Raw genomic sequence first — 27,891 nt, forward strand, 5'->3', positions numbered from 1 at the left:
TTTTTTTTAAATTATGTTTAATTAAAACAAAATATTTATTAGCATAAAAAATACTTTGTGGGGAAAAAAATTAATAATAATTTAATTTTAGTCGAATTTATATCTAAACTAGACTAGTCCTTCGACTGGTTGATGGCCTACATGAGCAACGTGGATTAGTGGGCACAAAACAATGAGTTTGGAAATAATGTAACGAAACTACACATAAATATTTATTCTTCATCATCTCATTGTAAACTACACACGACATTGATGCTACAGTGCAGTTGTTCATTTGGGAGAAAAACACATAAATGATAACTGATTGTCTCTCAGAAAATATGTGCAGCAAACATTCAAGGCATTAATTTCACCGTTTTCACATTTAAGAGACAACTTGTTAAAACTACATCAGCAAACGGACAACCACAATTTAAAAAGAAAAACTGTTGAAGCCATTGTGGCAGGATATATATATATATATATATTAAATAGCATGTGAAAGATTGACACATAACTGTAGGAAAATCTTATTTGCCTCTTAGGTAATTTCCTTTGCTAATAAAATAAGACTATACATTTACCACCAAACCCTCTATAATCAATATATAATACATCATTCATTTACAGTAGCATTTACCCCCTCTGTCATTGTAAGAATGCCAGATTCAATGGGCTTTATGCACAGCTACACTACTTCCTGAACTTAAGCCAGCTCCTTGTTTCCTGTCTGCCATTATTGGCCAAATTGATTAATTCAGGTGTGCCTGACCTCAGTAGTCACGGCAACAATAATCAGACAAACCTGAATTAATGAATTTGGCCAATAATGGTAGACAGGAAGCAAGGAGCTGGCTTAAGTCCAGGAAGTAGTGCAGCTGTGCATAAAGCCCATTTCATCCCCTTTATGTAACATTTACTCACATTTGTGAAGCTAATTCTTCACGAAGACTTCTTAGATCCTGCGAGATATAGAGAAAAAAAATCCCTCCATTTTCCATTCGCTAACCCTCGAGTCATTCGCATAATAAGGCATAATCCCACACAGTCCTCAAAGAGCTAATATGATAATAACAAAAAAATGACATTTACTGTACAAGTTAAGTTTGGACACACTCAAACAAAAATGTTTCTTAAAATAATTTATGTACGCTAGTTATGATGTAAATTTCTTCCAGGATGATTACACATGATCTCCCACACAGGTTATTCACTGGTCTGGGAAGAAATACGCTTAAATATCTACATTTATTTTTTTTAGGTAGAGCTGCACGATTAATTGTTAAAAGTTAAGCTACACACGATGTACGTCCTACATGGCAACATTCATCAGTGATATTAAACCTTTGACTAGTACGATCCAGAGACAGCGGTTATCGTGTTATATGAAACTCAAACAGTGTTTTCAACCAGTTTCATTATCTCGGTGTTAAAATAATTCAAATTATCACAGCATTACTGGGGTTAAAGTTTATAGCATGCATAAACACCGACGATGTCTACTGACGATAGTGATCAATCACATCATTACACCGGTAGGTGGTGACAAGAGACTGTTAAAAATCGATTTGTCTTTGAATAATTGATTCAACAATTTAATAACGCTTATTCATCCAGTAATGAAATCAGTGAAGTCTTGGAGTGAGTCGTTGGGTGGTGCAGATCTATCGGTGGATGAGATTAAGTCCAAAACACCTAATGAACCATTCATTCAAACTGACTACAAAATATATATTATATATATACTTAAATAGCAGTTAACATTTTGTCAGAACCTCTAATAAATTCAGTTCAAAATAGTGAACAAATAATAATATTTAGGCAGAATCGTGCAGCTCTATCTTTCTGGCCACTGCATAATTCCCATGCCTCCCTTTTGTTTTATTTTACAGTTTTGATGACTTTACTATAACTCCACAATGAAGAAAATATCAATAAATAATAAGTGGTTATGTCCAGAAGTCTTACAGGCACTGTGTGTGTGAGGATAAGCGGAGTCAGGATAACATGCCAGCAGTTCTGGAAATATACAGGTAAATGATGAAAAAACACTGCACATTTCTTACTGCCTTTCACAGTTGGTCATCGTGATCGTGTGCGCATGCAAGCTCTGTGTGTGTATGAGGCTCATTTCCATCATCAGCAGTAGCGTTAACTCGCTGTCTTCATAACTCGCTTATTTAATGCACAACCAGTATGACAGTACAATCCTATGTCTATCTACAAGCTCCCGTGTGTGTGTTTAGGGCATGGACAGCGCGGAGGCATCGCTGCTGCGCGGGTCCTTGACGCCGATGATCAGGTCGTTGGTCCTGCGGGTTCCCTCCACCAGCGAGATGATGTCCACCTTCTGCACCGCGTGGCCCTTCTGGGTCAGAGACGCCACATCCACTGGCAGGAAGAGCGCTGCACACATCAGAGCAGTTACAGCGCAACGCAACCCGGACATCTCACACACAAACACGAGTGGCGAATCACACTATATATAAAGTATGTACTTGTTGTGTCTCAGTGTTTCAATTGTTAACATTAACAATTCTTTAAAAACGTGAAATTTTTCGTAAATTTTACTAAATTGATACTTTTACTCTGCAAGGACACATTACAATTATTAAATGAATAGTAAAGATATTTATAATGTTACACATAAATAAATGCTGTTCTTTTGAACAAACACAGCACGACTGTTTTCAACACTGATAATGTTTCCTGAGCATCAGATCATCATATTAGAGTGATTTCTGAAGGATCATGTGACACTGAAGACTGGAGTAATGATGCTAAACAATCAGCTTTGATCAAAGGAATAAATTACACTTTACTATATATTCACAAAGAAAACAGCGATTTTAAACTGTAATGATATTTCACTGCATTTGTGGTGAAATATATGCAGCTTTGACTTCTTTCACAAATCTTAGCAGTAGCACTATAATAAGATTACAGTAGTGTAACTCACAGTCCACCAGGAGGGTGTTGTTCTGGATGAGGGGATGGAGTCTCCCGTAGGACACACTGTCACTCATGTTTTTGCGTGATGACAAGACATTGATCAACACCTGCGGAAACACACAGCAGAATGAGTGGCTGGCGAGCGAGGCGAGGTGTGTTATGTGACGCACGCGGGACCGGCCTTACCTGAGCGATGCCGCTGGCGGCACGGTCAGCGTTCGAGGAGCCCAGGGCGATGTAGGTCCCGCACACCCCCACCGACGGCCTCACCACCACCGGCATCAGGAACGAGGAGGGACGCTTGCCCGGCTCAACGGCGTTACGCTGAGGACACACGAGCAGCACGTCACAAACCGGAAACACACTCAAACACTGTTAATCGGTTCACAAAGATCGCTTGCTCTATACGTTAAAACACTGTTAATCGGTTCACAAAGATCGCTTGCTCTATACGTTAAAACGCTGTTAATCGGTTCACAAAGATCACTTGCTCTATAGGGTAAAACGCTGTTAATCAGCTCACAAAGATCACTTGCTCTATAGGGTAAAACGCTGTTAATCGGCTCACAAAGATCACTTGCTCTATAGGGTAAAACACTGTTAATCAGCTCACAAAGATCACTTGCTCTATAGGGTAAAACGCTGTTAATCGGCTCACAAAGATCACTTGCTCTATAGGGTAAAACACTGTTAATCAGCTCACAAAGATCACTTGCTCTATAGGGTAAAACGCTGTTAATCGGCTCCCAAAGATCGCTTACTCTATAGGGTAAAACGCCGTTAATCGGCTCCCAAAGATCACTTGCTCTATAGATCACTTGCTCTATACGGTAAAACGCTGTTAATCGGCTCACAAAGATCACTTGCTCTATAGGGTAAAACGCTGTTAATCGGCTCCCAAAGATCACTTGCTCTATAGGGTAAAACGCTGTTAATCGGCTCCCAAAGATCGGCTCCCAAAGATCACTTGCTCTATAGGGTAAAACGCCGTTAATCGGCTCCCAAAGATCACTTGCTCTATAGGGTAAAACGCCGTTAATCGGCTCCCAAAGATCACTTGCTCTATAGGGTAAAACGCAGTTAATCGGCTCCCAAAGATCACTTGCTCTATAGGGTTAAACGCTGTTAATCAGCTCACAAAGATCACTTGCTCTATAGGGTAAAACGCTGTTAATCGGCTCCCAAAGATCACTTACTCTATAGGGTAAAACGCTGTTAATCGGCTCCCAAAGATCACTTGCTCTATAGGGTAAAACGCCGTTAATCGGCTCCCAAAGATCACTTGCTCTATAGGGTAAAACGCAGTTAATCGGCTCCCAAAGATCACTTGCTCTATAGGGTTAAACGCTGTTAATCAGCTCACAAAGATCACTTGCTCTATAGGGTAAAACGCTGTTAATCGGCTCCCAAAGATCACTTGCTCTATAGGGTAAAACGCCGTTAATCGGCTCCCAAAGATCACTTGCTCTATAGGGTAAAACGCCGTTAATCGGCTCCCAAAGATCACTTGCTCTATAGGGTAAAACGCAGTTAATCGGCTCCCAAAGATCACTTGCTCTATAGGGTTAAACGCTGTTAATCAGCTCACAAAGATCACTTGCTCTATAGGGTAAAACGCTGTTAATCGGCTCCCAAAGATCACTTGCTCTATAGGGTAAAACGCAGTTAATCGGCTCCCAAAGATCACTTGCTCTATAGGGTTAAACGCTGTTAATCAGCTCACAAAGATCACTTGCTCTATAGGGTAAAACGCCGTTAATCGGCTCCCAAAGATCACTTACTCTATAGGGTAAAACGCTGTTAATCGGCTCCCAAAGATCACTTGCTCTATAGGGTAAAACGCCGTTAATCGGCTCCCAAAGATCACTTGCTCTATAGGGTAAAACGCAGTTAATCGGCTCCCAAAGATCACTTGCTCTATAGGGTAAAACGCCGTTAATCGGCTCCCAAAGATCACTTACTCTATAGGGTAAAACGCTGTTAATCGGCTCCCAAAGATCACTTACTCTATAGGGTAAACCGCTGTTAATCGGCTCCCAAAGATCACTTGCTCTATAGGGTAAAACGCTGTTAATCGGCTCCCAAAGATCACTTACTCTATAGGGTAAAACGCCGTTAATCGGCTCCCAAAGATCACTTGCTCCATACGGTAAAACGCCGTTAATCGGCTCACAAAGATCACTTGCTCTATAGGGTAAACCGCTGTTAATCGGCTCCCAAAGATCACTTGCTCTATAGGGTAAAACGCCGTTAATCGGCTCCCAAAGATCACTTGCTCTATACGGTAAAACGCCGTTAATCGGCTCACAAAGATCACTTGCTCTATAGGGTAAAACGCCGTTAATCGGCTCACAAAGATCACTTGCTCTATAGGGTAAACCGCTGTTAATCGGCTCCCAAAGATCACTTGCTCTATAGGGTAAACCGCTGTTAATCGGCTCCCAAAGATCACTTACTCTATACGGTAAAACGCTGTTAATCGGCTCCCAAAGATCACTTACTCTCTTTGGTGTATTAACATTACTTATTGTTAATTTAATTAAGTTAAAACTGTGGCAACCACTTTTTATGGAAACATGTTACAGTTGAAACGTGTCTTGATAAATGACACCCGTCTGACAATAATACTTTTTCAGCCAACCAGCAAAAAATTAGATTTTTCAGCCAATTAGAAAATGGGCTTTTTTTTCAGCCAATCAGAAAAAAATGGGCTTTTTCAGCCAATCAGAAAAAAAATTGACTTTTTCAGCCAATCAGGAAAAAATTGGCTTTTTCAGCCAATCAGGAAAAATGGGCTTTTTTAGCCAATCAGGAAAAATGGGCTTTTTCAGCCAATCAGGAAAAATGGGCTTTTTCAGCCAATCAGGAAAAAATTGGCTTTTTCAGCCAATCATAAAAATGGGCTTTTTCAGACAATCATAAAAAAATATGCTTTTTTTCAGCCAATCAGAAAAAATTGGCTTTTTTCAGCCAATCAGAAAAAATTGGCGTTTTTCAGCCAATCAGAAAAAAAATGGGCTTTTTTTTCAACCAATCAGAAAAAATGGGCTTTTTCAGACAATCAGAAAAAATGGGCTTTTTCAGCCAATCAGAAAAATGGGCTTTTTCAGCTAATCAGAATCACTCTCAGATGGCATATTGGGGTTTGCCGACATGACTTTCTGGGGAGCAGTTTTGCAGAAGTCAGAAGGGCAAGTCTTTTGGCGAAGGCAAACTAAATAATTCAAAGCACATTTTAAACTTAAATGGCACAACAGGATGACTTTTTAATTAGCAAAAATCAAAGGATGCAGAAAACAAAAACCCTTTAAAAGTTTAAATGGTAGCTATGGTGAAGCGTGTGCCAGGTTTAACTACGCGAGGGCATCCAAACGTACCTGATTGAACGCCGCAGAGCCGTGGGTTTTATTGGGCCAGGAGAAGTCCAGAATCTGACTGTTGAGGAGGATCCCAGAGGGCGTCACGATGCGACTCCCAAACGGCCGGTTTAGTGAGCTAAGAGCATAAGTTACATCATTCATGAATGTGAATCAACAAGTTCAGCATAAGTAAGTGGTGTCCAATCCGGCTTCTGGAGTGCATCTTTAAAACACTTGAAGAGCTTGATGAGCTGGTTCAGGTGTGTTTACCAGGGTTGAAGCTGGACCGGACACACACACACTCTCTCTCACAGTCACGCACCTCATAACAGACACGATCAGGTCATCGGTGCCCATGATCATGAGCTGGCTGGCCACAGCGCCCTCCTGCAGCTCATACGACGGGACGTAGTGCTCGGCGGCCGACGCCTGCGAGTCGTTGATCATTTCCCGGAAAACAGCAGCCTGGGTTTTACTGTCAAAGACATGAATGTTCAGCCAATCACATCGAAAATATATTGAACAATGCCATGAATAAACTGATCACTGCCTTGAGAAACTCACTGTTAGAACAGAAAATGCTGATTCTAATTATTGTTAGAAGGATTCTGCCTCAATAGTCACCTGAGCATCTGCGCCACCAGCTCAGAGACCGAGTCGTCAAACATGGGGTCTCCCAGTCCACTGGCCTGGGACAGAGCGATCTTCAGCGACTACACGTCCAGCAAACGAGACCGACAGGAACAGAGCATTACACGAGCCTGAGCGCCACGGTTATTCAGAAAACCACTTGAAATCATTTAGTCAAATGAAACAAATTTGAATGTCAACTAAAATTAAATAATTAACTGATTATTTTTATTTATTTTAGCTAGTTGCCAAGGCAATATTTATCATTTAAACTTGATGTACTTAAACAGAAATAAATAAAAACTATATGGACATTTCAAAAACTACTAATAAGGGGGACAAAAACATACATTTTCTAAAAATTCAGAATTTTAACCTGAAAGTAAAAAACCAAAAAAAAATAATAGCAATAAAAATTATAATAGCATATACTAAATTTATCCCTTTAAGCTTAATGAACGAGGTGATCACATGACACTTCTCATTACATTGACTTCCATTCATACGCATAGATGTTGTGTCTTGTTTTCTGGGGGGGGGAAATCTAAATGTAGCGAGTTATCTGCCAACGGGGTAAGACAAATAATCATAATTCAAATGCAAACAATTACAGTACTTTTCTAACCCCATTATCAGATTTTTTTGCTTATTTTTAAGCAAAAACTCATTTAGATTTCCCCCCCAGAAAACAAGATAACATCCTCTGGCATTGTCACTAATCAAGTAAAAGCATCTTGATTTAAGAGATTTTAGATATTTGGACTGGAAATAAGTCAAAAATACTGAGTAAGAAAAGCATTTTTTGCAAAGCCTGCATCAAATAGAACAGGAAACTCTTTAGTCAGTGTGTAACACATAATGAAAAGAGCAAGCAGACAATAATCTGATTACTAAGAACACACACATCACTATTGAAAACAATGTGCCCAGTGAAATGCGAGTACCTCAGCCACCCAGTGGTAGATCTGTCCCCGGGACACCTGGCGTGTGATGTTGAACCCCTCCAGGATGTTGAGCGCGGAGAGGAGGGCGGCTCCGGCGTGCGGCGGAGGAGGAGCGAACACCCGCTGGCCTGTCAGAGACACACACACACACACACCGCCACTGTCAGTAACACAGGCCTGGTCTATCTGGAGAACTGAGACATCACAGGCTGCCAGAAAACTAAAGCATCACATAACACCCAAGCAGAAGAAATCTAGTCCCCTGATGCTCTTCGGGGCATTTTGCTAAATTTGAAAATTTTGTCCAAATGGCACTGAAACTGGCTGTCAATCCTTTCGAGATCTACCAAAAAAAAAAAAAAATTGTAGTGACAACATTATTGAATGATTTCAGTGCAAAAAATGCTAAACTTTAAAAAAAGTCATTTTTATTGTTATAATTGTGATTTTTATAATATTTAGATGAATTCAACTGGATATCTTTCAGTTACTCAAACAGCATAGTGGAGCTCTATCTGGTGGCTAAAATGATCATTTTTTACTTTTAAAAACAAAATTTTCCAAAATATGGGCAAAAAATTTACACTAAACCATTTAAAATTATCCATGTTATGAACGCGGCTTGACAACAGAACCGGAAGATAATACAATGCTGAGTAAAGTAGTAGGTTTTGTTATTTTTGGACCAAAATTATTAACTTTTAGCCAATTTCCATACAGATACTTCCCTTAGAATGATTATTCACACTTTGCCGTCACGTGACAACCATGGCGGGCAACAAACGTTGAGAAAATGGCGACAAACAGTGGCCAGCCAGGGGAATTGCAGCCTTGCAAATTTCCAATACTATACAATACAATCGATTAACTATTTAGACCATATGTCACCGAATGTTAAAATTAGATATCAAGAAAAGATTAACATACTCGGAGTGTGTGACCCATACACAGCACTCGCTGATGTTTTGGCTGGCAAAGTCTCTATCAGACTTGAAGTTCGGAGATATTTACATGAGTTATATCTTATAGAGAGCCTAAGTCCCTCCCCTTGCGGTCGACCACCATGGGACCTTATTTCGGAAAAATATTGAATGGTAGTCAATGGCGAGAGACAACAAATATTTTGATCTCGTTTGAATTGTGCCCTGAATTACGCATATGATGTTTGTCAATTTAAAAGATACATTTTAAAGTAAAGAAAGTCACAGTTTGATGTAAAACCGTTGAGGTATCCACAAGTTTCCGAGGGGCGCTCCTGTAAAAAATAAAGTGGGTGAAACTTCCGGTGACGCGGCGGAAGTAGCATTCCAATGGTATTTTGTGTGTTAGTTAGCGAAGAGGCTAGCTGTTTTTCGGAGAATTATTTTACTATTTAAAGACGCAAATCTTTATGAGAGATGTCGTTACGGAGCTCAGAAACAACATGTGCTGTTCGCGGTTGTATGTATAACCAGACTAAACTAATTTAGTGGCTTAAACGGGATTGTTTTGAACATAAGCTGAAAACGAAATCAGAGTGATCCTGCCAGAGCCCGTCTCTGATCCTGCCAACGACTGTAGTTTCCATCACCTCCCAAAAGACGACGAATCTTCCTGTCTACATTTGTTTAAATTCTTAATGTTCTCTAAACTCTATCAGCATGTGTTTGGCTGTTCGCTACTGATATTACACCTAAACTCAGGATCAAAGCCTGTGTTGACAGAATACCAAATGTGCCAGTTAATGTATTCAAGTAGCACATTCATTTATAATTTTGAATAAACTCCAAAGCACAATAACTAGTGTGTATTTTTTATTTTAATTGTTTGTCAGCTCGCACAACTGTCTGTCAACATGCCTTGATCAGTATTGATTATTAATAATGTTATTATAATACTCCCAATCAACTACTGTGGAGGGTAAAGGTACTGTTATTTTACCCTTTTTAATTTCGTTGAGGTTGTGTTCCCACATCGTTAGCTAGTTTGGATCGCTATAACTTGAATGACTGTCAACTGTTGAATGAACGAGTGTCAAGCATGTCAAATCGCGCTTTGTTTACTTCCAACCGGAAGTCGCGCCCACTTTTGACGCAAGGCCTCATGGGGCGTAGGAAACTTGTGTATAAGACTGTGAAAATACGGAATTACAAAGACTACAAACCCCAAAGGCGCACATTTTCTCTCAATGAATGAAGCTAACTTTACTGAGGCTGTCTGTCATTGTTTCTATAGTCTTACGTTATAATCGTAACGTTACGCGTACCTAAGTGTTTTGTACCAGACTGCACACGAGCAGCGGATCTCACTGGTTTCGCTTCCCGGGAGATGTAGTTCATAGAGCGATTTTCACATAAAACTAAATGTTACTCTTCTGTTGTATGACAAACTGCGACGTTTTTGACTTTCGGAATTATCTTTTAATTGACAAACATCATATGTGTAATTGAGGACACAGTTCAGACGGAATAAAAAGATAAGTTGTCTCTCGCCATTGACTACCATTCATATTTTTTCCGAAATAAGGTCCCATGAGACGGAAGAGAAGGGGCGGGACTTAGGCTCTCTATAGAGAATCCGTCACAATACACCACACAAAACATGAAAGCCTACAAAAGAACAGATAGCTATCTTTTTTTCAAGAGTGGATGTGTTAACAACGCTGTCATATGGGAGGTGAAAAAAAATCAAAGCAAAGGTCCGTTACTCCGTTTGCTTATGTTTGCAGCTATACACAAAGTGACATCTGATGAAGTCTTCATCTGAATATGTACACCCTGCCTGCTGGCGAATGACAGCTTGACTTATGCCAACTGCATCATATATGGCTAGCAGGATGTCAAGCATTGTAGCTGACCTGCTTATCCACTCGACAGCATCAGACAAAGCAGCGAGATGCGTATAATCCTGTTAGCAATCTGTTAGGCTGTAATGTAGTATGGTAATAAGTGTACAATAGTATGCATGCATGCAAAGTAACTGTAAGTAATAAGTAGACGCAGTGCAACAGTAACGCGTCATTCATCTCATATCATATCAAATCAAAACACGTACAGATGAGCGCGCTCTCGCCACCTACTGGCAAACGTGTATGTTAAGATTACACGATTGACTTTAGTGCATCCAACCGCACAACAACTATCTGGCATGTCGTTTACACCTTAAAAACACCATCTTTTGTATATTAAAACTGGCGACATCCTGGCATGATCCTTGATTAGTTTACTGGGTTTCGTGGCTAGAAAACGACGCTCTTGCCCGCCAGCACTTGTAACGTCACGAGCAAAGTATGAACTGTGTACTTTATAAAATACTGCTGAACTTCCCCTTGCAATTCTCGTCCACCCAGTTCTGAGTAGACAAGCAACAACAATAATTGTGCACTACTCCTGAAACTGATACAGGCTAAAGCAGAAGGGTGTTTTATTGCTCTACTGTTGGCAGCTGTGAAGGTCAACAGAGAGTTAAACTTCTGCAGTAAATCAAGAGATAAACTGCCACAGACAGACATTTCAAAGACTCGTCGGCTCTTTTAGAGCAGCTTGCTTTTGCGCCGACGTCACAGTTACGTCACGGCGCTAGCTGGAGGCAAAACAAAGTGAAAACTGGAGGCGGTCAATACAAACCAGCACAGATTCGGCTACATAATAAGGAGCTTAAATAATTGTTACTATTATTAAATGTCATCTTGTTGTGTTGTTTGGTGCAAGAATTGCTGAAAAATGAATATGCTGTGTCTGGAACTTTTATTTCTAGAAAATATTCACATCATTAAAATCGCACTGTAATGTCACTCTTTACATTGTCGTGGTCTCGGCGCTGGCTCGGCAGAACTGCGGATCATACACACAAGTCTTGTACAGGACCATATAGGCATCTAAAGATTTATATGGCCTCAGTTTCTCTTTACGATCGGTTTCTCTGTAAGTGTAGAAGTCAGGCCACTCAACCGAGGTAACGTACGTTAATCCTGTCAGATCGTCCATGCATTGAGTGAGCGTGTAGGCGGCTACGGGTCGGCCAATCTGGTTCCGTCCGTTAAAAATAACTTTTGGAAATAACTAGGGCTGGGCAAAAAAAATCGATTTTTCGATTAATCGTTTTTTAAAATGTGGTCGATTCAAAATCGATTCTCAACGGCCACGAATCGATTTTTTTCCATATAAAGGGCTCGCGGACGCGGTGCGGCGTCTTCTCGTCTCACTGCACTAGGTAAGCGCTAACTGCAGCTGTTGAAACACACACGCGTTTAGGAGTCGGGACACGACGGAATATTCACTTGCACAATCGGGCCAGCATTGCATCGTGACCTATGATCGTAACTAACATTTATCATTCATTTGCTCAAGCAATGTTAAACCATCCCGTGCTCGCGCACTCTCAGAGATGTCTTTCACTGCGTGCACAGCCTAAATCCGCCTCACAAACAGCTCGCCAGAAACAAAAGTTTTATCCCTGGATTATATCGCTTTAACAGTTAAAACACGCAACATTATGTCAAAACTCTGGTCTTGGTGAGTAACCTCGTAAAGACAGTCGGTAATGTCTTAAATTAGCATTAAACGTGTGTGACAGAAAGTTAATGAAACAGTAATGGATTCGCGCACTAGTTCTTAAAGTGAACGCAGCCATTTGTGTCAGTCATTAATTCTGTTGTCATAACAACAGAATATAGTATTAATTGTAAGCAATCAGAATTAATAGCCTTTGTATTTAATTCAGTCTGGACTAAAAAGACTATCCAGTGTTATTTTACATTGGATTACTTTATTCAGTTTCTGTAGTATTTCTGACATACCCAAAAAACTACCCCAAAATGTCTCTTAATTTTTGTCTTTATTCTATTGTATTTATTTGTGCTACTTTTTTCAATTTAATTCAAAGATTGAAATCAAGCATCCATACATAAACTCTTAACAAAAAAAAATACATTAACATTTAGGTAAGATCAATGTAAAAAATGTCTAAATATTTATATATTTATCTATCTTAAACATAAAATAACATGATACTGTTTGATCAAGCTGTGCGACTGTTCTGTGCGACTCTTTTTTGCATATTGCATCAAAATCTTTGTATGCATTTAGTGTACCTAAAATAAAAAGTGTTTTATATATAGGTTTATGGCTCTTAATTTTCTTGTATTAATTAACCACTAGTAAACTTATGTCCACTGTTCTTTTTTATAAATTATAAATATAGGATTTTTATTACATCTTCATTGTAGTTGAATCGAGAATCAAATCAGGAATCGAGAATCGAAAATCGAAATCGAATCGAACTGAGAGCTTGCGAATCGAAATTGAAATGTGAATCGATACCCAGCCCTAGAAATAACAATCGCGGTCCTGGACACTGAGTGACCTTACACATTAAGATAATATCGGATTTCTCCAGTCATTGTTAAAAAACAAGCTAACAATCCTTGCTAACTAGCGTTAGTGAAGCGGCCAGATGGATCTTTCTGCCTCCACCCACAAAAAACGTCACCATGTTTACCAACTGTAAAAGGGTCTATAGACCGATGGGTTTTTACCCTGGTAAAGAGTTTGCAGCGGCTTCTGTATGATAGTGGAGTAGTTTTTGAAATCATCCTCTGTCAGCACGCCTCCTTTAGCTTGAACCTGGTCACAAAAACACATAATAATGCCACTAGTATATGTTCTGTTGTTAAGCTATTAGAAGCACACAGAAAACACCTGCAGAATGGTTAAAATGGTAGTGTTTGAGGTGTTTAAATAAAAAAAAAATATATATATATTATAATAGTATTTATACCATGGTCTGGGTGAATACTCGATTCTGATTGGCTGCAGGGTGTCCATTAAAAGCGAGAGGACACCTAGTAAAGGAGTTCTGGTGAAACTGACCGCTTACCGTTCGAAATGAATGAACAAATGCTCTGGCTACATCAGCTGTGAGTAACCATAGCAACTGATTAGCCATTATACATAAGCTGTGTCTGAAACCGCTCACTCGTTCACTCATTCACTATATAGTGTATGGCATTTGAGTGCAGTATATCTGCAAGGAGTGAACGAGATGAAGTGAGTGAATTCGGACGCTGACGTTTACACTGTGCGTCGGAGAGTTTGAGCTGTCGCAGAAAAGGCTTCGTCACACGTACTGATAAAACTCCTTTTATCTTACGTTACTTACTTTATAAAATAATATTAACAACAATAACAATCATAATGACTTTATTTTGTAATTATATATACACCTCCGTGCCAGCTTTGTCTGACTGAAATTGTAACTCTCACGCTCACAGATGACGTGTCGTCGAGCGCCCTCCGGCGTCCGTTATTATATCCGATTCCTAACGACGATTAACGGATATTTTTCAAATCCTCCACTATACTGGATGTAATGTAATCTCTGGTTTAAACTTGCTCGCGCCGCACTTTCAAGTTCTCTCCGCATTGGATTGTGGGAAATAGTGCTTCACCAAGTGTACATCGAATGTACACTCGAATTCAGAGAGGATTGTGGGTAAAAGTAGTGAATGAATGTAGGGAATGATGTCGTTCACTCAGAATTCGGACACCACTACAAAATGGCCGACACCCGATATAGAGCACTATATAGTGGATAGGGAGCGATTTCAGACACAGCTATAGTCTACAAATACAACAATGAGCTTGTTAATTCTTTTAACCTTTTTGGAAAATTTGACATAAAATTTTACTTTATGGCTCGTAAGTTGGCTAAACTGAGCTGAGTGGACTATAAATATCTCCGGTTGCTAAATAAACCGTCAGGGAAACCAAGTTATTGTTTGTAAAAAGTTTAGATTTCGATTGTACAACTAATTAAAATAAAAACTAATGTTTTAAAAATGTGTTATTTGGCAAGTGACCATGGTATAAGCGGGTTAATGCCCTTCGAGCTTTTAATCCTTACATATAAATAACGCTAAAATAACATTAGAGACGTACCACTGATGTCATTTCCTGAGTCAGATTCCCACTGTAGAACTCTGAGATTCCATTGGCTGCAATCTTGTCCAAAATGGCCGCTAGATCCAGACGTTTAGCGAGGACTCCCGCGAGTGGAGCCTGACCGCTAGGCAGGAACAGATCTCTGAAAGCGTCCGACACATTCTCCTCCTTCACTTTAGACAACGCATCAGCTGGGGAAAGATGAAGGAAGTTACACCAAACCGCTTCAAATTCAGCACAAAAACTAAACCGAAACGTCTACTTTTCTTGCTACACATTCTTCTGAATTTCTTTTCGGCAAACTACTTACTTTTAAAGCCTGCATTCTGTCAAATGTACTGCTACTAACGAGGCCAAGCAAAATAATTAAATAAATAAATAAAAACAGTTGACGACACCTTAAAAGCGTGTTTGATTGCTTTCTAAACCACAAAGGTTTCTATTTACAGTGGCGACAATAATCAGCACTTGTAAAAACACAGTCACGAACATATCTATTGAGCGCATGAACGCACTAGCCAATCAGAGGTGATAGTCGGTATCCAGTCAACGGGAGCCGCACGCTCGTTAATCCTTTCATTATAAGCCTACCAACAAAGTGTAAACACCATGTAAATAAGAGATGCGTTTTACAATCAAGACAGCTTTTTTATTATAACGGGTGTTTCTGATGGAGTGCAGAATTCAGTGAGCTTGTGTTTTAGAGATTGCAGCCTCGAGTCTTCTCTTGCGTGCCGGTTATTACCCATTCACAATCTGAATACAACTTTCGTTTTTCAAGCTGCTCAGTACACTGCGAAGTTTCTGGATCGGCAGCCGTATTTAAGTGTGTGACTGAGTCAGAAACTGTGATGAATGACAGTAATGACAATCGGATTGGACAAAATGGGAATTAAAAAAAAAAGAAAAAGTACTATATTCGACAGTTTTCACTCTGGTACTGAAACTGGCACAGAGAACCGCAATATTTTACTGGTATTGGTAACGACTACTGTAACTTTTTTGTACCGTGAAAACCCTACAGACCCGTCCTGTAGACTTCAGTCATGTGTGTCACGTGCTCACCCAGCTCATGCGTAACGTTGAATCCGTCCCTCGCCACGTCTGCAGCCGAAGTGATGACGTCTTTCCACGACAGTCTAGAGAAGGGCGAACACCACGGTCAAGCATTTAAAGTGACAATTGATACAAATATGAAAAATAATTCTCTATTACTCAGTAAGATGTCTTCAAGTGGGTGCACAATAGGATCTATAGGAGCTTAAAATTGTCCACAATATCCCAAAACCACAAGCAGAAATCTCATTTCCAGTGGCATAAAATGCCTAGACCAGTCATACAAGTTAGCAATCTCATTTATTTTCTTTAAGAATAGTTATACCTTTTTAATTCTGTTACATTAAAAAAATGCTGTCACGGGCAAAAGAGGTCCATTGTCTACCGTCAATAGTGTAGCGATGTATGAGGTACAGCTCACACGGAAGACACTTGCAAACAAAGGAGCTTTCTGTTGGTCAACACAATGAATCTGTGTGAACAACATGAACTTGATGCTAAATATGCATGTGGAAATCTTTCAGCCCAGAGTGACATTCCTAAATCATGTGATCCTAAATCCACATTGGACTGGATTTTGAACAGAAAACCCCAGCCTGAAATGCCCTGTTTGTAGTTCTGCCATTATTTCTGTGATTAAGCTGTGTCACCATGTAACATTTCCATAATGCCCGCCCCTTCAGACTTACGGCTGACTATCAAAAATGATGACCATTAAAATACCAGCCTAATGACTATGATGTAATGATGACGGTGTGGTTTCAGTCTGCCGCCTCAAATGATTCACACAGACATGGCAAAACAAGTGAAAATATTTAATAAAACACAAACCTACAACACACTGATTATTCAGACAAATGGATATTAAAATGAAAGAGGATGAAAAAAAATAAGAGTTGGGGGGAATTTTTTTTAAATTATAAACCCATGACAACAATGTCCTGTTTACATAAATACTCCATCCTGTTATCACATTGATGATCAGACATTCCACTGTATAATGCACATATATATTTCATTTTAAGAAGACATGACAGAATGTGGGCAACAGTCTGGGCAAAAGAGCAGAGTAGACCAATCACAACAGACTGGGCCATCTGACCAATCAGAGCAGAGTAGACCGATCACAACAGACTGGGCCATCTGACCAATCAGAGCAGAGTAGACCAATCACAACAGACTGGGTCATCTGACCAATCAGAGCAGAGTAGACCGATCACAACAGACTGGGCCATCTGACCAATCAGAGCAGAGTAGACCGATCACAACAGACTGGGCCATCTGACCAATCAGAGCAGAGTAGACCGATCACAACAGACTGGGCCATCTGACCAATCAGAGCAGAGTAGACCAATCACAACAGACTGGGCCATCTGACCAATCAGAGCAGAGTAGACCAATCACAACAGACTGGGTCATCTGACCAATCAGAGCAGAGTAGACCGATCACAACAGACTGGGCCATCTGACCAATCAGAGCAGAGTAGACCGATCACAACAGACTGGGCCATCTGACCAATCAGAGCAGAGTAGACAGATCACAACAGACTGGGCCATCTGACCAATCAGAGCAGAGTAGACCGATCACAACAGACTGGGCCATCTGAACAATCAGAGAAGAGTAGACCGATCACAACAGACTGGGTCATCTGACCAATCAGAGAAGAGTAGACCAATCACAACAGACTGGGCCATCTGACCAATCAGAGAAGAGTAGACCAATCACAACAGACTGATCCATCTGTCCAATCAGAGCAGAGTAGACCAATCACAACAGACTGGGCCATCTGACCAATCAGAGCAGAGTAGACCAATCACAACAGACTGAGCCACCTGACCAATCAGAGCAGAGTAGACCAATCACAACAAAGTGAGCCATCTGACCAATCAGAGCAGAGTAGACAATCACAACAGACTGGGCCATCTGACCAATCAGAGCAGAGTAGACCGATCACAACAGATTGGGCCATCTGACCAATCAGAGCAGAGTAGACCAATCAGAACAGACTGAGCCATCTGACCAATCAGAGAAGAGTAGACCAATCACAACAGACTGGGCCATCTGACCAATCAGAGAAGAGTAGACCAATCACAACATACTGAGCCATCTGACCAATCAGAGCAGAGTAGACCAATCACAACAGACTGGGCCATCTGACCAATCAGAGCAGACCAATCACAACAGACTGGGCCATCTGACCAATCAGAGAAGAGTAGACCAATCACAACAGACTGAGCCATCTGACCAATCAGAGCAGAGTAGACAATCACAACAGACTGGGCCATCTGACCAATCAGAGCAGAGTAGACCAATCAGAACAGACTGAGCCATCTGACCAATCAGAGAAGAGTAGACCAATCACAACAGACTGGGCCATCTGACCAATCAGAGAAGAGTAGACCAATCACAACAGACTGAGCCATCTGACCAATCAGAGAAGAGTAGACCAATCACAACAGACTAGGCCATCTGACCAATCAGAGAAGAGTAGACCAATCACAACAGACTGAGCCATCTGACCAATCAGAGAAGAGTAGACCAATCACAACAGACTGGGCCATCTGACCAATCAGAGAAGAGTAGACCAATCACAACAGACTGAGCCATCTGACCAATCAGAGCAGAGTAGACCAATCACAACAGACTGGGCCATCTGACCAATCAGAGCAGAGTAGACCAATCCCAACAGACTGGGCCATCTGACCAATCAGAGCAGAGTAGACCAATCCCAACAGACTGGGCCATTTGACCAATCAGAGCAGAGTAGACCAATCCCAACAGACTGGGCCATCTGACCAATCAGAGCAGAGTAGACCAATCACAACAGACTGGGCCATTTGACCAATCAGAGCAGAGTAGACCAATCCCAACAGACTGGGCCATCTGACCAATCAGAGCAGAGTAGACCAATCCCAACAGACTGGGCCATCTGACCAATCAGAGCAGAGTAGACCAATCACAACAGACTGGGCCATCTGACCAATCAGAGCAGAGTAGACCAATCCCAACAGACTGGGCCATCTGACCAATCAGAGCAGAGTAGACCAATCCCAACAGACTGGGCCATCTGACCAATCAGAGCAGAGTAGACCAGTCACAACAGACTGGGCCATCTGACCAATCAGAGCAGAGTAGACCAATCACAACAGACTGGGCCATCTGACCAATCAGAGCAGAGTAGACCGATCACAACAGACTGGGCCATCTGACCAATCAGAGCAGAGTAGACCAGTCACAACAGACTGGGCCATCTGACCAATCAGAGCAGAGTAGACCGATCACAACAGACTGGGCCATCTGACCAATCAGAGCAGAGTAGACCAGTCACAACAGACTGGGCCATCTGACCAATCAGAGCAGAGTAGACCAATCCCAACAGACTGGGCCATCTGACCAATCAGAGCAGAGTAGACCAGTCACAACAGACTGGGCCATCTGACCAATCAGAGCAGAGTAGACCAATCACAACAGACTGGGCCATCTGACCAATCAGAGCAGAGTAGACCGATCACAACAGACTGGGCCATCTGACCAATCAGAGCAGAGTAGACCAGTCACAACAGACTGGGCCATCTGACCAATCAGAGCAGAGTAGACCGATCACAACAGACTGGGCCATCTGACCAATCAGAGCAGAGTAGACCAGTCACAACAGACTGGGCCATCTGACCAATCAGAGCAGAGTAGACCGATCACAACAGACTGGGCCATCTGACCAATCAGAGCAGAGTAGACCAATCACAACAGACTGGGCCATCTGACCAATCAGAGCAGAGTAGACCAATCACAACAGACTGGGCCATCTGACCAATCAGAGCAGAGTAGACCAGTCACAACAGACTGGGCCATCTGACCAATCAGAGCGGAGTAGACCAATCCCAACAGACTGGGCCATCTGACCAATCAGAGCAGAGTAGACTGGGCTTTTTGGATGGGCTTTAAAGAGACAGGAACTACAGAGCATTTCAGACAGAAGGTGAAAAGAGGAATTGCTATACCTTCCATACAGCTGATGAGCCTGGTGCTGTCCACTGATCATGCCTGGGACGGCCACGGACAGACCCGACTAACAGACACAGAGAGACACGTCAGCGCCTGCAGAACCAGCACACTGCAGATACTGTGTTTGTGCAAACACCTGCACTTATTGATTTGCTTCGGATTTTTACCATCATCATATGACGCACATTAAGCCAAGATGAAAGCAGATCAAAATAAAGCTTTACCCTTTGATTAACATTTATCATCATGTCCTCGTGAATCCCGGAGGGTGCCATCTCACGGAAGTCAATGACCCGGCTCTCGTTATTCCGGATGTCATGGATGAGCATCACGCCACCCCTGAGAAGAAAGCACGATAGAGTCACTCACTGTTGTTGATGAATCACCCACAAAATCAGTTTCTCCATCCCTGCACACGTGCCTCCTCGCAGCGCTCTCTTCAAGCCTCCGGGGGTCTTAGGACCAATCCAATTTCCATGAACTTTACAGTTATTTCTGGTTATTTCTTCTTTTGAAAAAATCCTTCAACAGATTTCTTTCTAGACTTTTGAAATAATATTTAAACAATTATAATCAAGGAGACTTTGCACTCAATTTCTCAGAAAGACAAACATCACAAAGAGATATGTAAAATATTTTACAACAGAAAATTCCTAAGATTTTGCTCACTTCTATTACTTTTCCAGTGCAAACACAATTCCCTGACAGTGGGAAACCAGTGTCTACTTTTCTTAAGCTCGTAATCTTTAAAGGGATAGTTCACCCAAAAATGGAAAATCTGTCATTAACTCACGCTTGAGACTTTTGTCCATCTTCAAAACACAAATGAAGACCCTGAGAGACTTCTGTGCCTCCACTGAAAGTCCATTACACCTCAATTTTACACTTGAAAAAGTTCATAAAGGCGTTGTAGAACTGCTGCATTCATATGGATTGGTTTAATCTGGGACTTCTGAAGAGACACGATTGCTTCATATGTTAGATGTTTTGAGCTTATGTTTACCAAATATCATTTTTGGGTAAACCAACCCTTTAAAGTTTCCCTTAGATAAAGAAAGCCAGTGGTTAAGCTCGTACCCGCCGATGCCCGAGGCGTGGGGGTGGATGATGCCCAGGCAGAGGGAAGCGGCGATGGCGGCGTCCACGCTGGACCCGTGTTTGCCCAGGACGTCCAAGCCCAGAGACGTGCAGCGGGCCACGTCCGACACCACTGCGGCCTGATTGTACACCTGAGGGAAGCGGTCACACAGAGGCCAAAAAAAAAAACACCAAAAAATGATACGTTTGATTGGACAAAACATTAATAGCACACCTTTTCTCAATGAGCAAATCAACTTGAGGCACTACCAAGCCCACCAACTACCTTTTTCGCTAGTGTTAGCCAAAGGTAAGCAGTTCTTCGGTTAACGCTGACTACGTTTACATGCAGCCAATTTTCGGGTTATGGTCGGGTTAAGGTCACTATTCGGGTTTCTGAACATTAGGAATAACCCGTTTACATGCGTGAGCGGAGAGAGTTTCTCCTGTATACATGGAATTGCAAAATCCCGATGTAAACGGCGACGCGCGGTTAGCGTCTAGACGTACGGACAACCTTAAGACGCAATATGCGTCATTTCTGATTGTTCTTCCTGTATCCAAAGACAACAATAACAGCAGCACGCGGAAAAATTAATAGTTTGGGGCAGATAGCGATCGCCTTTGTTTGCGCTTTGATGCTGGTAACGTTACTGAGCTCGCTCCAAAAGTAAGCTCGCCATGTTTACTTCCGGTATACTGCACGCAGATTTTTGTATGCGCTGAGAAGTTTCTCTACTCAAAAGACCAAGATTCCTTGATGTGCAGACCACAAATCACTATGGGGATATGCCGACGTGTTTACATGACCAAAAATTCGGGTTAGAAAAGGGGTACCCCAGGTATAATATCCCGGTTTTTAAAATCCGGGATATGAGCATATTCAGGTTTTTGCCGGTGTTTACATAGCCGTTTGCCACCGGGTTATTGCTAATATCCCAGTTTTGAACGGGTTATTAGCTGCATGTAAACTTAGTCAGTGTGTTGCAGTGTGTGAGCGCACCTGAGGGTCTCCAAAGTAGATTTGCATGATGAGGGCCACGGTGACCCCGGTGGCGAAGGTCAGGCAGGCAGTGATGATGACGGTCAGGCCGTCCCGTGTGCACGCGCACTCCTGCGCCAGCGGGTCTCTGGTGGTCTCTCTCAGGGGAGAGATGTCGTGCCGGGCCAGGTCCGAGGCGGAGGAGGGCAGCCGCTGCAGCCGGGCCGAGTTCAGGAACAGATCCGGCTCTGAGAGACAAGGCACCCTCATTCATACAGCGCTTTTAAAGGGATACTCCACTTTTTTTTGGAAATAGGCTCATTTTACCACACCACCAGAGTTAAAAAGTTGAGGTTTACCATTTTTGAATGTATTCAGCTGATTTTTTGATATTTGGAAGAATATCAGTAGCCAGACAGTTTCTGGTCTCATTGACTTCCATAGTATATTTTTTTCCTACTATGGAAGTCAATGAGACCAGAAACTGTCTGGTTACTGATATTCTTCTAAATATCAGAAAATCGGCTGAATGGATTTGAAAACGGTAAAACTCAACGGTTTTACTCTGAGGGAGTGGTAAAATGAGCATATTTCCAAAAAAAGTGGAGTATCCCTTTAACATGTATATTTGTTTCAAAGCAGCTTTACAATGAGAACAGGAGATTACAGTAACAGATTATTTAGGCTTTACAGAAGCTCTAGAATAAAGTTAGTTTTGATTGATTCACTTCTGTCACAACGATCATTAGTTATTAACTTAAGGCCCGCTAATGCCTTGTTCAGATTACACGATATTTTTTTGTCTGTTACGATTGTTACTGTGTCAGCAACTTGACGTGGACAAGACACACGTCAGACTACACGTTGCTTCCTGACCAGTCATCGCATGCCGTCTTTAATGGCGCGCGTGATGTCATCGAGAAGGCAAAACTAGTAGCGAGTGACTTCCGGAAACGAACGTAAACAAACAGAAAAACGTAAAAAAAGAGAGAAAACCTGACAGTGGACACGTTCCTGGATTGCTCGAAGAGGACAGTATGGGCAGTCAATCCTCCAAAGAGAACTTGAGGTAAAATATTGTTTCTTATATATTTTTAGTTTTATTTTTAACGTTAGCACCATCGTCTATCTTTCGTTTCGCCATTTTTGAAAGGTGTGTACTGAAAAGCTTCTGTGCTCCTATTGGTCAACCCCATACATGTGACCAAACCGTCGTGGACGACGCAGACGCGACGTAGGTTATCGCCCACTATGACACGTTTTACGAATCCCTACAATACCCTATGTCAAACGGATTGTGCCAAAATCGGGCTAAAATCATTTAATCTGAACAGGCATAACACGACCCTTAATGCGATTGGGCCTCTGCATGATACCGGTGCCACCAGCTCGAGGACGCAAACCTCGAAAAATGTTCCAGGTGCAAGCGTCGACATTTTAAAAAACTGTTATCTTTCCGTAAACTACAAAAACGCAAATCTGTGAAACCGCTGACGGCGTGCACATGCGTATTAGTCTACTATAGGTATGCGTGTTTGAATATACACTCTAAAAAATGCTGGGTTATTTCAACCCAAATTTGGGTCAAATATGGACAAACCCAAATGCTGGGTTAAAAATGGAATTGAAAAAATTACAGCTGAAGTTGGGTTAAAATTTTAAATTACATTTTTAACCCAATATTTGGGTTTGCCCATATTTGACACAAATTTGGGTTGAAACGAAAAGGCTATAGTCTTTCTTCAAGAACAGTCCTTTTTTTTAATTCACTTCCACATGTCCATGCCAACTGGAATTACTTTGACAGCGTTTGCTCTGTACAGAGGCAAAGGGAAGGAGGCCTTCACAGGGAGAGACGGCATCAGACGCGTTCGCTCACCTGTGTCCTGCTCACTGAGGAAGTTCTCGTCATCTTTGCGTGATTTGAAGGCGCTGTCGGCGGAGGCATCATCTTCCGGGAGTCTGGGGAAGCTGGTGATGCTCATGTAGTCCACAGGGGAGTACGCACTGGTCAGAGCCGCGTCCTTCTCCACCACGGTCACTCCCGTCTCGGCTGCCGGAGCGTACATGCTTCTCCTGAAACCACAGACCATCAGCCGGATGGAGGACCATCACTCTCGTACGGCAAAACCCACAACGATTCAGCATTTGAGCACTTACGATTCCATGGTCCTGAATTATTTAATTTGAATCGTTTTTTTTTTGGTTCAAATCTAGAATAAGGTCTGTGGTGAACTCAAGCTCAAGATATTTTTACAATATCAAATACATCAGTAATGCCATCCTGTGATTTATTAATGCGTTTTCTTTCTGTAGAGCAGCTTTATGGCTGAATTGAATTTGTTTCATAATTGATGAAAACTAACCCTGTTATTAAAGGAGTCATGAACTGTTTTTTTTTTGTTGTCTGAGGTCAATTTATGACGTTCACTTGGTTCTTGCAATGAAAAAGTAATAGGCTATTTTCTACCCTAGTTTTGAGCCTTGTTTTATCCTCTTTGACGTCATAGTTCCCCACTTTGAAAAACGAGTCGTTTGCTGAGGCTGGTGTCAATAAAAGCTTTAAAATTTTATTGGACTAACAAGGACGTTTTCAGTTCTGAAACTTACTGGATATTCTTATATTATGATGACCTCTAAGAAGGAAAATTTGATTTCTCAGTTCATCACCCCTTTAAACTGAACTAAATAATGATGTTATTGTTTCCTCTTTTAAAATAGCCGCTTTACAGTTGAAATTATTTCAGAATCAATGGATTAGTTCACCCAAAAATTAAAATTATACCATAAAACTCGCCTTCAAAAGAGCCTTGCTAGGTGTACATGCATTGTTCTTTCAGCCAAACACAATCAGAGTTAAATTACAGTTTTTCTCAGTCACTTTGGTAGATTTGTCGAATCATCCTCGACATTTGCAAAACAGTAAATGCATTTCTCAAAACAATTCGTTCAAATAGCAAAACACCATGGGTTCCCTGCAAAAGCCGGTCTCTTGCTCAACATCCTCAGATCTTTCAGTGAACATGGCAGTGCATCAGAATTAAAAGTGCTTGTGTCGTCGTGTACGGATCAAATCGCTTAGTCGTGTCGTCAAAATAACAGTGTACTCTGGAGATGATGGATAAAGTTTTGATGACAATTATTGTAAATTAATAAAACACCTTAGTGTGTGGGGGAGTTTGATTGCAAGAGACTGGACAAGATTCACATTTACCCTTTTACTGTTTGCACTTTAATTTGTTGACAGACCATGTCATTGCGAAAGCCCACAGAAAAAAAAAAAAAAAAAAAACGAAATGTGAACTAGACAGATTTAGAAAAACATTCTAATGGAAATGTATGCTTGACATATTATTACAACTTGTTCAAATATTTTGCATGTAAAAACTCGAATGTGTAAATGTTGTGGGGGGAGAGACTATTCAGCAGAGACCCGTTATAATACATTTTGATCAACATGACATAAGCAATTGATAATGTAGGAATTGTACATTATCCTTTCCATAGATGTACCAAAGCATTTGCAACTTGAAAAACTGAATGAAAAACTGTTTTTGATGTTTACAAGTGACACAATGATTTGAAGATTGAACAATTAGTTTTGAGAATTTCAAATCTCATTCGAGAAGTGTACCAAAGTGAGTGACTGAGAAAAACTAGAGAGTTACTCAAGCTTTTCAATGGAGACTGAGTTTTGAAGCCCAAACGAGCGCATCCGTCCACATTACAGCGCTCCACACGACTCCAGGGGTTAATACAGGCCTTCTGGAGCGAAGCCATGCGTTTATGTAATATAACTCAGGCTGTGTACGGCTGAAAGAAGAAAGTCATATACAGGATGGCTTGAAGGTGAATAAATTATGGGATAATTGTCACTTTTGGGTGAACTGAAATTTTAGCATTACTTGCATGTTTATTAGAACTACACAAATATATGTTAAAAAATTAAATAAAATAAATAATAAAAGCTCTGGAGATTCTTTGGGCCTCATGTCGAGTTGTTAGCTACTTTGATTTGCCTTAGTTTGCATGCTTATCCATAATTGTACACATCCTTTTATAAATACCAGGTATGCATTTTATATGATAATATTTACGGATAGACTACTTTAAAGAAAAAAATCATTAAATGTCCCACAACAGGAATATTTTAAATAAACTAAGCTAATAAAAAAGTAAAAATAAAAAAGAAGACCAGTTATTTTCACTATATACATGTTGATTTAAATATATATATATATAAGTTTCTTTATAGATTTTGTAAACCGTCCCTTTAATTATAACTATAATGACCAATTGCATTCACAGTGATTTAGCACAAACCTCTAATGGGTCATACTTACTATTTGGTGCCATTTCAGCTTGGTAACTTCCTATAAAACATTATTTTTTTTTAACAATTTTCACAATTTAATAATTTTATCTGAAAAAGGGATTGTTACACTACAAGAAAAATATATCGGAATAGCTCAGGATATTATTCTTTAATCATTTTGACCAAATTCTTCACACAGGCCTGTAAGAGGACACTCTATTAATCTCTAATAAAGTGTTTTGAATGCACAGTTGTAAAATAATTTATATTTTCCAAGAGCTGAAATGTCCCCACTTCACCTTGCAAGTGTATTTAACAAGGTGTTCAGAAACAAGCATTATCTTGAAAAACTCTTCAAGAATGACATGATATATCACAGCCTCAAAGGCCTCCATATGTCGAAGGATGATGATGCTCGTTTAGCTAATATCTACACAGCATCGCCTCCCTATTTGCGATATCCAGAAAGAAACAATTTGTCATGGATGTTGTCTGTGGGCTATAATAAAACACCACGTCATAGATATATCAGAGATGCGCTATGAAGAGCCGGCGCTTCCTGAACCAATCAGTTCCCCGTCACGGTATCACTGTTGTGTTACAGATCACATCCTAATAGATCACAGAACAACCAGTGTCGTGTGAAATACATACATATATAGGCCCTATATAATACAGCGTTCAGGTTCATCCGTCACACACACACAAAACCACAACAAACCGGAGCGCGCGCGTTCAACGCGACATCGACTAATTTCCATCCTTCTGTTATTATTTCCCATCCGTGACACGGAGGTCAGAGCTGTGTCTTGTAAACATACAGCTGATTCATTCACACACTCGCTGTGTTTTCACACGGATACGGAGCAGAAACACTGAAGGATCAGCTGACATGTTAACGCGATGTTAAAGTCGCAGGTGTGCGCGTTTCAAGACGAGCAACGGAATAAACACAACACAAAGGTCTTGGCATGTTTAAAACGTCTGACGCAGCCTATATTAGCAATTATTAACAGCTATAATGTTTTAAATGCAGCCTTTCCATCATACTTACAGGTTAAACGTGCGGTTCAGCTCCTTTCTCACATATTAGTACTGGCGAACAAGTGCAGTCATTTCTTTAGATCAAGCACACAGACACTGCGCATGCGTCACACCTCGTGAAGAGACGCGGATCCTGCAGAACAGGTTCATCAATCAAAGGTGTGTGTGTGTGTGACTAAATGCATGTCAAACACACTGAGGTTTTTCCGAATAATGGACAATGTGGGTGTAATAATTAGGTTTACACTGTAGCTAAACCTTATTTTTATGTGTAGCAGACAACGCAAAAAAAATAAATAAAAAAAAATAAAAATAAAAAAAATAGGCTACTAGCTACATGTTGGCCACTATAGCCTACCTCAAGCCGTTTTACCTTTTATTCATTTCCAGGATATGTGCCCGACCCTGCTCCTGCCGATCGACTGTCCTGCACAGTTTATCTCAAACCCTAATCAAACACACCTGAAGCAACCAAATAAGGTCTTCAGGATCACCTTAAAATTAAAGGCAGGTGTGTTTGATTAAAGTTGAAGATGAACTGTGCAGGACAGTCGATCGGCAGGAGCAGGGTTGAAAATGTACTAATTGTCGATATCAACAAATGAATTAGATTTTTCCTTGAAACAATGC

The 27,891-nt window shown here is 40.9% G+C and overlaps 1 protein-coding gene across 3 annotated transcripts; it reads right to left on the bottom strand.

Moving 5' to 3' along the window:
- Positions 1 to 190: 190 nt before the first annotated feature.
- Positions 191 to 27,652, bottom strand: ggt7 (gamma-glutamyltransferase 7). Of its 3 annotated transcripts, none has more exons than XM_089124547.1 (16): positions 27,635 to 27,652; positions 23,782 to 23,978; positions 21,924 to 22,150; positions 20,921 to 21,072; positions 20,068 to 20,182; positions 19,840 to 19,907; positions 15,850 to 15,923; positions 14,782 to 14,975; positions 13,380 to 13,467; positions 7,865 to 7,992; positions 6,915 to 7,003; positions 6,613 to 6,765; positions 6,309 to 6,426; positions 3,118 to 3,255; positions 2,939 to 3,038; positions 191 to 2,385 (listed from the first exon to the last, which is right to left on the bottom strand). In XM_089124547.1, the coding sequence occupies exons 1-16, from the start codon at positions 27,643 to 27,645 to the stop codon at positions 2,222 to 2,224; spliced, it is 2,016 nt and encodes a 671-aa protein (XP_088980673.1). In that variant the 5' UTR covers positions 27,646 to 27,652; the 3' UTR covers positions 191 to 2,221. The 3 variants fall into 3 exon arrangements, with proteins under 3 accessions (XP_088980673.1, XP_039545846.2, XP_039545847.2); XM_039689912.2 differs by lacking the exon at positions 27,635 to 27,652 and adding an exon at positions 27,272 to 27,426; XM_039689913.2 differs by lacking the exon at positions 27,635 to 27,652 and adding an exon at positions 26,939 to 27,107.
- Between the last annotated feature and the right edge of the window lie 239 nt (positions 27,653 to 27,891).

Source organism: Pimephales promelas, chromosome 20 (genome assembly GCF_988280905.1).
Source record: "Pimephales promelas chromosome 20, fPimPro1.hap1.1, whole genome shotgun sequence".
NCBI classification, from domain to species: domain Eukaryota; kingdom Metazoa; phylum Chordata; class Actinopteri; order Cypriniformes; family Leuciscidae; genus Pimephales; species Pimephales promelas.